Here is a 14604-nt window from a genome sequence, read left to right as displayed (position 1 = left end):
AATGCGATTAAATATTGTTATCGTTTGACAGCACTAATATATATATATATATATATACACACACACACACATTAGGTATATTTATTAGGGCTGTCAAAGTTAACGCGTTAACGCAATCTCATTTTAACGCAACAAGAAAAAATTTGGGCCGTTAACGCAGGTTTCTTTTTGACCTTGGGAATCACCTGTCTTCACTTGATTTCGACTGCCGACGGTAGCTGATGGAGAGAGGGATTTTAGATGGGAAGTTCTTCTTCAAAAGGTTCCGAGACGGTTCGGTTAACAACACTAAGGCTGTGTGTACTGATTGTCAGGCTGAGTTTAGTTATCACCGTTTGAATTAACTTTGTTTGAATAACAGAAGACTTGCATACGGGAGCCCTTGCGACATCTGCTAACAGAAAGAGAATTGCAACCAAATGAATGCAGGAAAGAAAAAGCAGAACGCGCACCTGGCAACAATTTAACAGTAAACAGGAGTTAAATAGCCTTAAATGTGCTTTTCCGGTGTGGTAAAAAATTCAATACATGATGATAAAACACACATATCTAGGAAAAGTGAAGAAAGCAGGGTCTTGGAGTGCAGATACACATTTTTTTTTTTTTTTTTCACTGGGCCCAAATGACGCCTCTTGGCACTTCTAGTGTTAAGTACAGTAAATGCTTAAGGAATATTAAGAAGGGAAACAAACCAACAATTCCTCCCACGTCAAACAGTGTGGACAGATCCCCGGCCTTCTTGGCATCCAAGTGAGCTGACAGACAGATTAACTCGTTTTACTCTGTGGACACTTAGTGACTAATCTCTGGTTTAGCAAGTGTGACCACATACCACAATAAGGACATTCCAATACCGTCAACAAATGCAAGCACATGGAAGGCATCTAACTGTGTCACATAAAATATTTGGTTGATGGTAGATAGTTTGCCTCAGTTAGTTACTTAGTGATAAGTAACTAAACTGTCCATACCCGTTTTGGTGATATAAAGAGGCAGCCAAAAAAGGAAGGTGTAGCTGACTAGTTTGGCAAACAGCAAACAGAGGGAGAACTCTATCACTCCCTGGTGAGACAAAGAAGAATTAATCCATTTTTCAAATAGTAATTGCACCACATGACCCAATGGCTATTGAAGCATTAAGTAGTAAGAGCAATTAACACATTTATAGCAATTGTTTTGTAGGAGGCGTGTGGGCACGTGACTAACCGGTATGCGTAGGGCTCCCATGAAACTGATTGCAGAGGGCTCTGACTCACTCTTCACCACCACCACTTGTTGAACAGGAACGTAAACACTCCCATTGTCTGGGGGGAGAAGCAGTTCTGCGTCCCAGCTCTGAACCAAAGAAGCAGAGAATGGTTACACAAACACCTAGTGCACGGTATACCGAAATGTCGGTACTTTTTGATACTTTTTTGTTAATCAGGGTTCGGTATTAGAATTTCCCAATATTCGGTACTTAGGTCAAACGGGCTGCCAATGTTTACTGTAGGACTACTTTACCTACAGAGCCGATGCTGACAAACCCACGAACATTACAAAGAATTCGAATTATTTAGACTTTTCTACTTTTTACATTTAAGATTCCTATATGTTTATTGTATGCACCTTCTTGCCACAATTCCTTGTTTGTGTGAACTTACATGGGAAATAAAGCCAATTCTAATAGTATTTGTAAAAGGTGATATAAAACCATGTTGTACAAGTGAGGAAACATTTCTAACCTCGCCAAGCACCTCAGTGACAGACACATTACAGATTACATTTACATTTATGCATTTAGCAGACGCTTTTATCCAAAGCGACTTCCAAAAGAGAGCTTTACAGCTTTCAGCTTTTGCATAGGTCACTGATCATAACAACGAGATTGCCCCAAACATTGCGGGTAGCCAAAACATGAAGCATACACTGTGAAAACTAAATAAATCCCAAAAGGAAGAACCCCAAGGAGCATTTAGTTGAACAAGTTACAATTAAACAATTTAACAACATGAACCTCAAAAAAGTGCAAGGGTATACCTGTGAAAAAAATCAAGCAGCAAAAATATATTACACAGCAAGTACAGTAGTTTTAGTTCAGTTACAACTAACCAACAAAACCAACAAGTTTCTCATTAAGAGTGATTGTGATCCCGAAGGATACATCAGGTCCACCCAATCATTCCTAAGTACCGTTGTACTCCTGGAACAAGTGTGTCACACCAAGACACCAAGGCCTACACGCCGAGTACAAAAACCGACAGGTAAGCGAATAAGATGGCTGGATAGCCAGCTGGTAGGATGGTGAAATACAATGTCAGGCCTACCCTACTTTGTAAATAGCATGACAAACAAGCATACTAGAAAATGTTCCAAGACGACAAATATATTAAGCTACAGTTATTTGGTGGTCTCATTTTGGTGCTTTTTAAAACAGCCACTAGCTAAGTAGCATAGTAGAGCTACGAGCTAGCCCAAACAGAACGGACAATTAAAAAAGACACACTCCCACTGTAAATGTAGCGAACATAGCACTGCCTATAGTTTAGATAATGCCCCTGGCAAAAAAAAGGTTGGGTTGCTGGAGACACATTTAAGTGGAAATGGCCTGTTGGTAGAATCATTGTCATTTTGGCTGTTATCTGAAAATGTGATCAACCCTTGTGGACTGTTTGTTTGTGATATATTAGTATCAAGCATCGAATCAGTATAGTTTCAGTTTCATGTATGGTTTCAGTATAGAGTATCATGATACTAAACTTGGTATTGGTATCAAAGTCACAAATGTTGGTATTGTGACAACACTACACACACCCCGTACACACCCTGTACACCTTATGAGAGATACAGTACACCATCCCTAAATATCCTACGCACACGCACCAATGTAAACACACACACCTGATCTTTGCCTCCCTTGTAGTTGTACAGTTCCTTGTGTCCATTCATCCCTTTCCAGGTCTTTTTTGGCTTATGCTGAAAGGGAATCAATATATTAAAGTTACCATCACATTACAGCCTATAGATATGCACAACCAGCAAATTTGCCACAGGTACAGTTGGAGAAGTCAAAATAGCATTAATGCAAATAAAATATTGTTTCCTGGAGGAAGGGAACAAGGTACAACCACAGCAATGGGGGATTGCATCTTCACAAGATCCACCTGAAGAATCTTCAATAATGCCAGAATAGGCCAGAGGAAACAGGGATAAAGGTGACACAGCCCTCCGTATAAATACTAAATCACCTGGTATCTGCAAAATTAAGTTTCATCCAAGTAACAAACATATAACATAGCAAACTATAGAGGGTACAATTTCTGGGGAAATTGTGGGGTGTGCTTGCGTAGGTTGCAGATGGGTGTTTTTTTGTAATTAAATTGTACAAGTCATATTTGGGTCATTAAAATAAGCATGCACACTTATTATGTATGAAGATTACATATATTAAATAGTTAACATTTGTTGCAGCTGATTTACACTTCTAAAATAATAAGAGTGTATAATGTGTCTACTGATAGCCCTGCATGTGTTCAGATGTTTATCTGTTCCAAATTACTGGGTTGTCAACACATAAGTTGATAACCTGTCACTATAAGGTCAATCACTGCTGCTGTTACTTGACAAACTTCACTCAGGGGATTGTTTGAATGCGCCAGAAATGAAAAATGTTTCTTTGTGTATATTTGAGTCCACACATTCGTAGATATAGCCCTACGTTTCAACTATATGGAAATGGTTTATGAGGTCGAACTGATTAAATGAGCGAAAATGAAGCACAATTTCACCTCATCTGTCCATATGAGAAATGCCTATGGCAAGCTAACTAGTGCGAGCCAGATAGAGTGCAGCCTGGGCATGTTGGCCGTTTTTACAAACAAATTGACATAAAGTTTAGGCTGTGGCATTGAAGACAGCGACGCACCACACAAGCTTGAGTTTAAATCCATTATTTAATGTGACATACTTACTGTACATGCAAGTCTTGAATTGCTTAAATGTATGATGCTGCTAGTACATCACTGCACAATACTTGCTGAGGAACAGTCTTACTAGGGCCAGGGACTAGTGATGGTCCGCACGGTACTACGGTGGCGATACTGTCCCGACACGTTCAACACTCACTGCATCGGAACAACGTTTCGAGATGGGTTTTAAAAACACTTCCGATCATGTCACATGTTTTGTGACATGTTTTGTTTTGTGACATGTGACTCTTACTGACATGACATTTGTGACATGTGACTCTTACTTTCCAAAAGACTCTGACGTGTCGGGGTATAAAATGAGGCAGCAAAGCCAAAGGTTTTGAATGCGTGAGACCTTGGCTGAGAGATTTGTGAGAGTTTGAGACAGTTTGAGAGAGTTTAAGACAGTTTGAGAGCATTTGACAGTTAGAGAAAGTTAGAGACAGAGAACGTTACAGAAAGTTAGTTACTTGTGTGCCATTAGCGAAATCCTGTTTGTTCATTCGTCTGTTTGTGTGCTGTTGTGTGTATGAATAAATTAAAAAAATATATATATCTATGAATAAGTAACAACTTTACACTGAGTTTATCAGTTCGAAAATCATATTTTGACTTAATTGTATTTTTTGATGAAAGCCATCGCTCCCGTATTAGAGACCACGTCATCTGCATTGCAGGACGCCAATAATTCAGTTCAACCACAAGGATCCTTAAGAACACAATGTGGAACTAGAGAGGGTACAATTTCTGGGGAAATTGTAGGGTGTGGTTGCTTGCAGGGGTCCGTATTTAAATTACATTTTACAACTGATATTTCTGTATATTTTATATTAAAATGAATATCCTACTTATTATTTATAAAGATTACATAGATTTAAAAGCATATTTTTTTCTGCTCATTTACAACTCAAAATACTAACGGTGCGTTCACACTGCAGCGGGGCGGGCAGAGCGGGGCGTCGGCTTCCCATTCATTTTCAATGAAACCAGGCGTTGACGCCCGCGTAGGGCATTGTGGGAAGGCGAGCGGGGCAGCGAAAGTTGGATTTTCTGAACTTTATGTAAATGAGGAGCGTGAAAACGCCAGCGATGGCCAATCGGGTTGGTTTCTTGTTTCTTGTAACGTAGCAACTGTTCGTAATGGTAAACATTTCTAGGTTTGACAATTTTCAAGATGGAAGAGCAACTCATCGTATGTGTCTTCATACCCAGTATTGTATGATACGTCTATGTTAGATTACAGAGACGTAAACAAAAAGAAATATGCCTGGCGCAGGGTTGCTGAGGTTGTCGGCGTCCTTGGTTTGTTGTATTTTGTACTTTAATTCAGTTTCTTCACATTACGTAACTTTCTTCTGTGCTAGCTGCATAGTCTAGCTAGCTCACCCGGCACACAACTGACATTCAACGCTGAAATGCTGGCTGGCGGCCACTCGCTATCCATACAGTGAATGTGTAGAGGCAAGTCATAATCTAGCGAATGATTTGCACAGATTTCGAGTAATATAATAAAAGGTTACACATGTCAACGTTTATGTCTGATACATCTTTTTTTCCAGCCGGAAAAAGACCCGTTACATAGAGTGCGGGTGGCATTTAATCTTTCACTCGGCCTAAAAAAAGTGTGGAAAAAGATAACCTATTGTGTGCTGAAGATAAGATCATGTCAGATCTAGAAAGCGTGTCGGATTCTTGCTTAATGTGTGTAAAAGTTGTATTTTGTCTGCACATTTGCCATGACATTATAGAACTACAACAGTGATTTAAGAGAACTACAGCTCTGAATGAATCTGTCTGGCACGCCCCCGAGCGTGGTGCACCGTGGGAAGGCCGGCGGTGCTGAGCGGTAAAAAAGTCTGCAGTGTGAACGCAAGTAAGAGTGAAGAATAGAATGAAATAGTTGTCTTCTCATTTCCCCTGCAAGAGGGAATGGTGATCAGCAACCTCAGTTGAATCAAAATGAATATATTTGGCAGACCGGTGTAAAAATTGACCTAATCTCTATGACTTAAACGTCACTGTAAGTTTTTCCCTTCTTGTGATATTTTCATGCATTTAGCCTACTCATATTGCATTAATTAATAAAGAACCCCCTTTGAAGCTTATTTTAACAACGATGTTACCAGCAGTAGCTATCTCAAATGGAATCGCGATTCAAATAGTACCATCTGCTAACTGAAAATATGCCCCCAAAAACGTAAATAAGCTTGACATTTATATAGGGGAAAATCACTCATTCATAAAAATGCCAGTGGTAGAGATCATTGTCAGTAACAAGGCAAAATGCGATTTAGCCCTGCTGTGTAGAGAAGCTGCCCCAGTAAATTGTAGGCTACAACTACTACTAGACTGTCTTGGTAGCGATTGCGTTGGTTGAATTTGATTTAAAGTTACTTCCGTTGTACGGTCTAGGCTGAAATTAATTATGTTCATGAACCAATTGAAGTTTAGGCTGTGGCAATGGAGTTCAGGTTAGTAGTCACTAGTCAGATAGTTTCACCTATTGAAAGACTTTTGATTTGAGTAAAGGTAGTGCCGAACATGTGCCGCCGTTTGACTTCCTACGTGGGCTACTGTAAACAGCTGTGGAGATTTTTTAGCTACTAGACTATGCTACAGTACAGCGTTGCAGTGAGTTACACTGGTTTGAAACCACAGGTAATGATCATTTCATTTTCAATTTGAAAATGTATTTGTGACGAATGTTTATTTTAACGATTGAAAACAGATGCATCATAGGCCGCTGTAGTATGTGTTGCCTGGGCAACAGAGGCTAATGTCATGATGCTAATGCTTCAGTGAAATAGTAGACTACTGTTTCCGAAAGTAAGTAACTACTTCCTTATATCAGCTTATATTGTACATTACACTTCACAATTGTGTTTCATATCACAAAGTAAAATTAGTAATTAGTTATCACCCTGGCCTATTTGCTTGTGGCGTTTCTGCAGCTCCCTTGCAGTAAAACAGTTAGCCTAGCTATCTCCCAGAAACAAGCTAACAAGCTGCTATACGCAATATTTCGTGACATTAGTGACGTTAGTAGCGTCAGTGACTGTGGCTAGCAAGTTAGCCACCGTTAGCTTCACTTTTGCCACAAAAACTTAATTAAAACCTAAACAGTGCAACCAAACATAAATCCCAATAGAACCAGCCCAAACGTGACCAAGATGAACCTTTTGACATTGACTGTCTATGGAGTCCAATTATTGACTGAGCCTTAGGGGCGCGGAAATAAACATTAATAATAACTAGAAAAGGCTATTCCTGCTAAACAGCAGTGAGAATGCTGAAAACCTGAATGGGGATAGCTGACCATGCTAAAAAAGATGAAAATAGTGAAAATGTAGTTGAAAGTTATAAGCTGAATGTCTTGTGAACATTTTAAAGGTTGAATGGTGTCTTTATCTGAAAGTATGCTGAAGTAGTTAAGTTTGAAAGAGGAAGCTTTTTTAATGATTTGAAAGGATTTACCATTACTTTTAAAGGTAGAATAATTTGCACAAAAACCTTAACATTTTTTTAAGTATAAAGGGGAGAAATACCAAAACACAGCACACATCTCCTGAAGGAGCTGAACGTTTGTTTTTTTATATATATATTTTTTTTTTTTTATTGCTGAAAATACACAAATGAGAAAATACCAGCAAGCTGAAAGCTGAAATGAATTTCAAAAATGTGTGAGTCACACAAAAGAGGCAGTGTGGAAGCTGAACTGCATGATCTAACAAAGCTAAGAGCTAAAATGGCCTACAATGAGGGAGAAGCTGAAAGCTGAACTGTTAAACAGAGAAGAAGTAGGCTAGCTAGTCATAACAAGAATATTATCGTTTTAACAGCTGAAAATATAGTTGAGATAGTAATAGCAGTAGCAGATGTAGCCTACCATTGAGTGCATTTACTCGGCTTTCTTAGTAGGATTCAAACATACAGCAGTAGGGCCGATACAAGAAGACATGGCGACACTTTGTTGCAGAAGTATGATGGTGCAAGTTGTTCGTGAAGCATACAACAATTAATAAAAAAGAATCATGTAGACGTGTTTATTGAGTAATCGCATAACTAATTACACATGTAAACGGAGTAATTGTATTATTGGCATGAACCGACAATTGCTAGTAATCGGGTTTGATGAATGATGAACTTTATTGGTTCGTCGAGAATAACAGAAATTGCCTAGCATCCATACCTCAAACAAGTTAAACTAGACGCAAAACTACATGTCCAATCCCCAAAAAAACGGATATTTTCCGAGACCCAAGACTGCCGAAACCATTGATATCCTTTATGTGTCTGTGCGGTCAGAAATACAACTCTTTTTGCAGTTTCCAAAACGTTACCCAATTCTGCTTTCATGGTGCGTGTCTGTTTGGTTGCCACTGCAATGGAGCAGCTGTAATCGCTAACAAGCTGGGCAGAGAATGACACATTTAGCTAGAATCCACACCTCAAACAAGTTAACCTAGACGCAAAACTGTACGTCCAATCCAAAAATTAGGATATTTTCCGAGACCCAAGACTCTGCCGAAACCAGAGATATTCTTTATATGTCTGTACAGTCAGAAATAGACTCTACCTGCAGTCTTGAAAACGTGTTCCTTTTGGTTTCCTGGTGTGTGTTTGTTTGGTTGCCACGGCAATGGAGCAGCTGTGCTCGCTAACGAGCTGGGCAGAGAATCACGAATTTAGCTGGATTCCACACCTCAAACAAGTTAACCTAGACGGAAAACTATACGTCCAATCCAAAAAATGAGGATATTTTCCGAGACCCAAGACTCTCCCGAAACCAGACATGTCCTTTATATGTTTGTGCAGAAATACGACTCTACCGGCAGTTTAAAAACACGTATATTTTCGAAATTTTACCCACCTCTCCATTGAAGTTAGTGAGAGAATTTGAAAGGCTGCTCTCGCTTCAAGGCTCAAAGCTGAAAATCTGTAAATGTTAGCTCTTTAGTAGTTACATTGGCTGAAAGAGGACAAGTTTTCCTACATTTTAAGGTATAACTTGTTTCTGTAAGTTAAACTATATGAACGTCAGAGGAATTTGTTTGACAATTTAGTTGAATATCAGAAAAAGAGCAGCCAGCAGTGTGCCACTCAGCTGGCTGCTCAACCAAGAAGGAGCTAAATGTTTCATGTATTTAAACCTGTCACGATTGAAAATTGGCTGAATATTTGAAAAAGCTGAATCATTTGGGAATAGCTGAATGTCTTGTGAACATTTTAAAGTTTGAATGGTGTCTCTAGCTGAAAGTATGCTGTTTGAAAGAGGAGGAAGCTTTTTAATGATTTGAAATGATTTACCATTACTTTTAATGGGAGAATAATTTGCACAAAAACCTTAATTGTCTAAAAAGTATAAAAGTGAGAAATACCAAAAGTCATAGCCATCATCTCCTGAAGGAGCTGAACATTTTGATACCAAAATTGTAGGAAAAGTATGCAGGACTAGTTAAAGGCCAAAAAACGGCGGAAGAACTAAGAATATGGAATAACTAGAACATGCATTTCCTGCTGAAAATGCGTTGGAATGCTGAAATCTGTTTTTTTTTTTTTTTATGGCTGAAAATACAGAAATGAGAAAATACCCTGAAGCTGAAATTATTTTAACGAATGTATGACTTACACAAAAGATGGAGTGTGGAAGCTGAACTGCATCATCTAACGAAGCTCAGTGCTTAAAAACTATGCGGGAGAATACGTTTGAACGTTGTGAAGCAATCAAAGAAAAAGTTTAATTTCAAGAGGCAGTATGGAAGCTGAACTGCATCAACAAAGCTATAAGAGCTTAAATTGCCTACACAATGCGGGAGAGGCTGAAAGTTGAACTGTTAAACAGAAGAAGAAGTTGGCTATCATTGTAACGAGAATATTATAGTTTTAACAGCTGAAATGAAATTATAGTTGGGATAGTAATATCAGTAGCAGATGTAGCCTATCATTGAGTGCGTTTACTCGTCTTTCTTAGTGGGATTCAATGTTTTGATGGAATGACACATACAGCAGTAGTAGGGCTGATACAGGAAGACACGGCGACACTTTGTTGCAGAAGGATGATGGTGCACGTTTTGTCCGTGGACCATACAAGGATTAATAAAAAGAATCATGTAGACGTGTTTGAGTAATCACATTACTAATTACACATGTAAACGTAGTCAGTGCCGCCGCTAGCCATTTTGGTGCGCTACGCATAATTCCTTTATGATGACCCCCCCCTCCACCACCACCAGAGCTGCCCTGTCAATGCATCCACATTCTGTGTTTGATATGATGCTGGTTACGGAGTTAATGCGTAAAAACGTGTTTCCTTAAAATTCAAAATGGTGGAAAATCTATATAACCGGAAATTGACGTCATAGGGTGTGTTGAACTCGTCTTGATCCAGGGAATCCAATGGTACCTCATTTTTGAAAATCGGTCATACGGTTCAAAAGTTACGTGTGTAAACACAAGTCCAACTTTGACCAGTTGGTGGCGCTAGAGTGCTCCAATGAGAGACATGAAACTTGGTGAATATAAAGAGGGGACTGTGCTTAATAAGTGTGCCAAATTTCACAACTTTTTACCATACGGTTCTAGGGGCTGCCATAGACTCCAATGACAGAAGAAGTGTAATAATAATAATAAGAAGAAAAGGTAGAATCACTTATGTGGCTTCGCCACTTCGCGGCTTGGCCACCAATAACTGCAAGCAGTAATGGCGGATTCCTCCAAACATTGTGAACCATTGATTTTTTTTTATTCTTGACAAATTGCTACTGTATAGAAAAATCAATGCTGCTGACTTACCAAGGGGATACCAAATCTGACCAATTCCAAATATAGCTGCAAGCAGCAATGAGGTGGCCAAGCAGTCAAATAACCCAGAAAACATTTTAGACATCCTCAGAAGAGGGTAACAAGTACACGCAGCAAGTTTGGTGTGAATCCATCAAAGATTTGCTGAGATACAACCCAACTTCCTGTTTGCTGGCTTAACGGCACATTTTGATTGCCTGTACCGGAAAAACGGTTTCGAAAATCAGAAAACCATGTGTTAGCTTTTGTGAGGCTTGGTCTGAAGATAATCTCTGCTAAATTTGGTGAAGATTTGACAACATGTGTAGGAGGAGTACAGAAAAAACGTTTTTCATTGAATTCAAAATGGCGGCCGCATAAATTCGGCTATTATCACAAATTATTATGAGTCACACACGGGATGTCCCAAGATATCATGAGACAAAGGAATCACTCAATAAAGGCAAACAAATCAATAGTTATTGGCCAAAACACATTTTTGCTTCCTGCGGCCACGCCCAGTGATCACATGACACCAAACTGTCTAGATATCCTCAGAAGAGGGTTCCGAGTCATCATACCAAGTTTGGTGTTGATATCTTGAAGATTTGCTGAGATATGACTTCACTTCCTGTTTGGCTGCTTTTCTGCTAATTTTGATTGGCTGTACCGGACAAAAGGTTGTGAGGATCACAATTCTAATCGATAACTCTCATGAGGCTTGGTCTGAATATCATCTCTGGTCATTTTGAAGAAGTTTTGACAAAAATTGTAGGAGGAGTAGGCTTTCAAAGGTTTTTGATAAAACCGGAAATAGCGGAAAATCTATATAACCGGAAATTGACGTCATAGGGTGCGTTGAACTCGGCATGATCCAGGGAATCCAATGGTACATCATTTGTGAAAATCGGTCATACGGTTCAAAAGTTGCATGTGTAAACACAAGTCCAACTTTGACCCGTTGGTGGCGCTAGAGTGGTCTAATGGGAGACCTGAAACTTGGTGTAGGTATAGAATGAACTGTCCTTAATGAGTGTGCCAAATTTTACAAAAAGTTGTCGAAGGGGTCTAGGGGCTGCCATTGACTCCCATGGCACTAGAATAAAAAAAAAAAGAAATATAACTGCAAGCAGTAATGGCGGATTCCTCCAAACACTGCGAACCATTGAAAAATGTTTATTCTTGACAAATTGTAACTGTATAGAAAAATGTATGCTGCAGAATTACCAATGGTTTACCAAATCTGAAATGCAATACCATCAAGATCCACAAGGGCCTTTATTTCAAGCCAGTAAGTGAAGGAAGGGGGCTTGGTGAGCTTATCCTTTCCAGAAAGCCTTGTATCTTTATGCATTAAGGCGTGGCCTGTAGCGGCACCTATGGGTAATGGTGGGCCATTTGTGGTGTGGTAGTTACTCTTGGCCTATACTATTAATGTTTCAGGATTTTTAAAACTTTTTACCATTGCATATAAAATCGGAAATGCAATACCAACAGGATCCACATGGGCTTTGGGTAAAGTGTGGTAGTTACTCTTGGCCTGTACTGTCAATGTGTCAGGATTTGGAGACCTTTTTACTATTGCATACAAAGTAGGAAATGCAATGACACCAAGGTCCTCAAGGGCCTATGCTGATATTCAAGGAATGAGTGGGGGCTTGGTCAGCCCACACAGTCCTGATATGTTGCGTGTGTATCTTGCCAAGCCCGCGCGTGTCAAGGGAAGAATGAGTGTGTGAGAATTTGGAGCATGCGCGGGGAGGAGCAGGGGACACATTTCATTGTAAATTTGCCTAGAAATTAGCCGAGCATGCATGTTTCAAAGATTCACCAAAAATCGACCTTTCATCTTAGAGTCAACTTTTTCTCAGATTTGTGTACTAAACATTCTCAAGAGTCTTCATATGAACTTGTTTGACTGGCTTACATGTAAAGCATTGCGAACCATTGAAAAATGTATATTCTTGACAAATTGTAACTGTATAGAAAAATCAATGCTGCAGAATTTCCAATGGGATACCAAATCTGAAATGCAATAACATCAAGATCCACAAGGGCCTTTATTTCAAGCCAAGAAGTGAAGTGCTTTAATCTTCACAAGAAGTGAAGTGCTTTGTGCTTTAAGGCGTGGCCTGTAGCGACACCTATTGGTAATGGTGGGCCATTTGTGGTGTGGTAGTTACTCTTGGCCTATACTATCAATGTTTCAGGATGTTTTTAACTTTTTACCATTGCATACAAAATCGGAAAAATATACCAACAAGATCCACATGGGCTTTTGTTAAAGTGTTGTTGTTACTGTTGGCCTTTACTATCAATGTTTCAGGATTTGGAGAACTTTTTACCATGGCAAACAAAATCTGAAATGCAATACCATCAAGATCCACAAGGCCTTTGCAAAAGACCAAGGAATGAGTGGGGGCTTGGTAAGCCCACACTCTCCTGAAATGTTGCGTGTGCGTCTTGCCAAGCCCGCGCGTGTGTCAAGGGAAGACCTATGGGTAATAGTGGGCCATTTGTGGTGTGGTAGTTACTCTTGGTCTATACTATCAATGTTTCAGGATTTTTATAACTTTTTACCATTGTATACAAAATCGGAAAAGCAATACCAACAAGATCCACATGGGCTTTTTGTTAAACTGTTTCTTTGCCTATACTATCTATGTTTCAGGATTTTGAGACCTTTTTACCATTGCATACAAAATCGGAAATGCAATACCATCAAGATCCACATGGGCCTTTTTTTCAAGCCAATAAGTGAAGGGAGGGGGCTTGGTGAGCCTATCCATTCCAGAAAGCCTTGTATCTTTGTGCTTTTGGGCGTGGCCTGTAGCGCCACCTATGGGTAATGGTGGGCCATTTGTGGTGTGGTAGTTACTCTTGGTCTATACTATCAATGTTTCAGGATTTTTATAACTTTTTACCATTGCATACAAAATCGGAAATGCAATACCATCAAGAGCCACATGGGCCTTTGCTAAAGACCAAGGAATGAGTGGGGGCTTGTTCAGCCCACACTCTCCTGAAATGTTTCGTGTGCATCTTGGCCGCGCGTGTCAAGGGAAGGCTGAGTGTGTGTGAGATTTTGGAGCACGCGCGGGGAGGAGCAGGGGAGACATTCATTGGAAATTTGCCTAGAAATTAGCCAAGCAAGCATGTTTCAAATATTCACCAAAAATCGACCTTTCATCTTACAGTCAACTTTTTCACAGATTTGTGTTATGAACATTCTCAAGAGTCTTCATATGAACTTGTGATTGAATCAGAGTATCAGTTTTTGACTGGCTGATGTGTAAAGCATTATTTTAGCGTTAGCGATAAGTTCAATTTGCTTTATATCAATCATTTTTAGAGATATGAATTTGCCTTTGCACATGGTAACATGTTGTAGTGTCTTCCTCCGATCTACCAAGTTTAGTGTTGATATCTCAAAGATTTGCTGAGACATGACTTCACATCCTGTTTGGCGGCTTTTCTGATGAATTTGATTGGCTGTACCGGACAGACGGTTATGAGGATCAGAATTCCTTTGATAACTTTTGTGAGGCTTGGTCTGAAGATCATCTCTGGTGATTTTGAAGAAGATATGACAAACATTGTAGGAGGAGTAGGCTTTCAAAGGTTTTTGATAAAACCGGAAATGGCGGGAAATCTATATAACCGGAAATAACGCCATGGTGTGCGTTGAACTCGGCTTGATCCAGGGAATCCAATGGTACCTTATTTTTGAAAATGAGTCATACGGTTCAAAAGTTGCGTGTGTAAACACAAGTCCAACTTTGACCCATTGGTGGCGCTAGAGTGGTCTAATGGGAGACATGAAACTTGGTGTAGGTATAGAAGAAACTGTCCTTAATGAGTGTGCCAAATTTCACAA

At 39.6% G+C, this 14604-nt stretch overlaps 1 protein-coding gene across 5 annotated transcripts in view; it reads right to left on the bottom strand.

Moving 5' to 3' along the window:
* The window catches only part of slc37a1 (solute carrier family 37 member 1), a 125884-nt gene that overhangs the window by 43881 nt on the left and 67399 nt on the right, over positions 1 to 14604 (bottom strand). For all 5 annotated transcript variants that reach the window (XR_014741553.1, XM_084688154.1, XM_084688155.1 and 2 more), the window contains 4 exons: positions 2881 to 2955; positions 1207 to 1335; positions 972 to 1062; positions 693 to 755 (listed from right to left, as the gene is read on the bottom strand). Coding sequence is in view for 4 of the 5 variants with exons in the window: in XM_084688154.1 (XP_084544280.1) it covers positions 693 to 755; positions 972 to 1062; positions 1207 to 1335; positions 2881 to 2955 (358 nt within the window). In the remaining variant the exon portion in view is untranslated. The remainder of the gene's footprint in view (positions 1 to 692; positions 756 to 971; positions 1063 to 1206; positions 1336 to 2880; positions 2956 to 14604) is intronic.

The sequence above is a fragment of the Hypomesus nipponensis genome, chromosome 23 (genome assembly GCF_054491055.1).
Source record: "Hypomesus nipponensis isolate SF chromosome 23, ASM5449105v1, whole genome shotgun sequence".
Taxonomy (NCBI): Eukaryota; Metazoa; Chordata; class Actinopteri; order Osmeriformes; family Osmeridae; genus Hypomesus; species Hypomesus nipponensis.
This window is presented reverse-complemented; position numbering and strand designations above follow the sequence as displayed.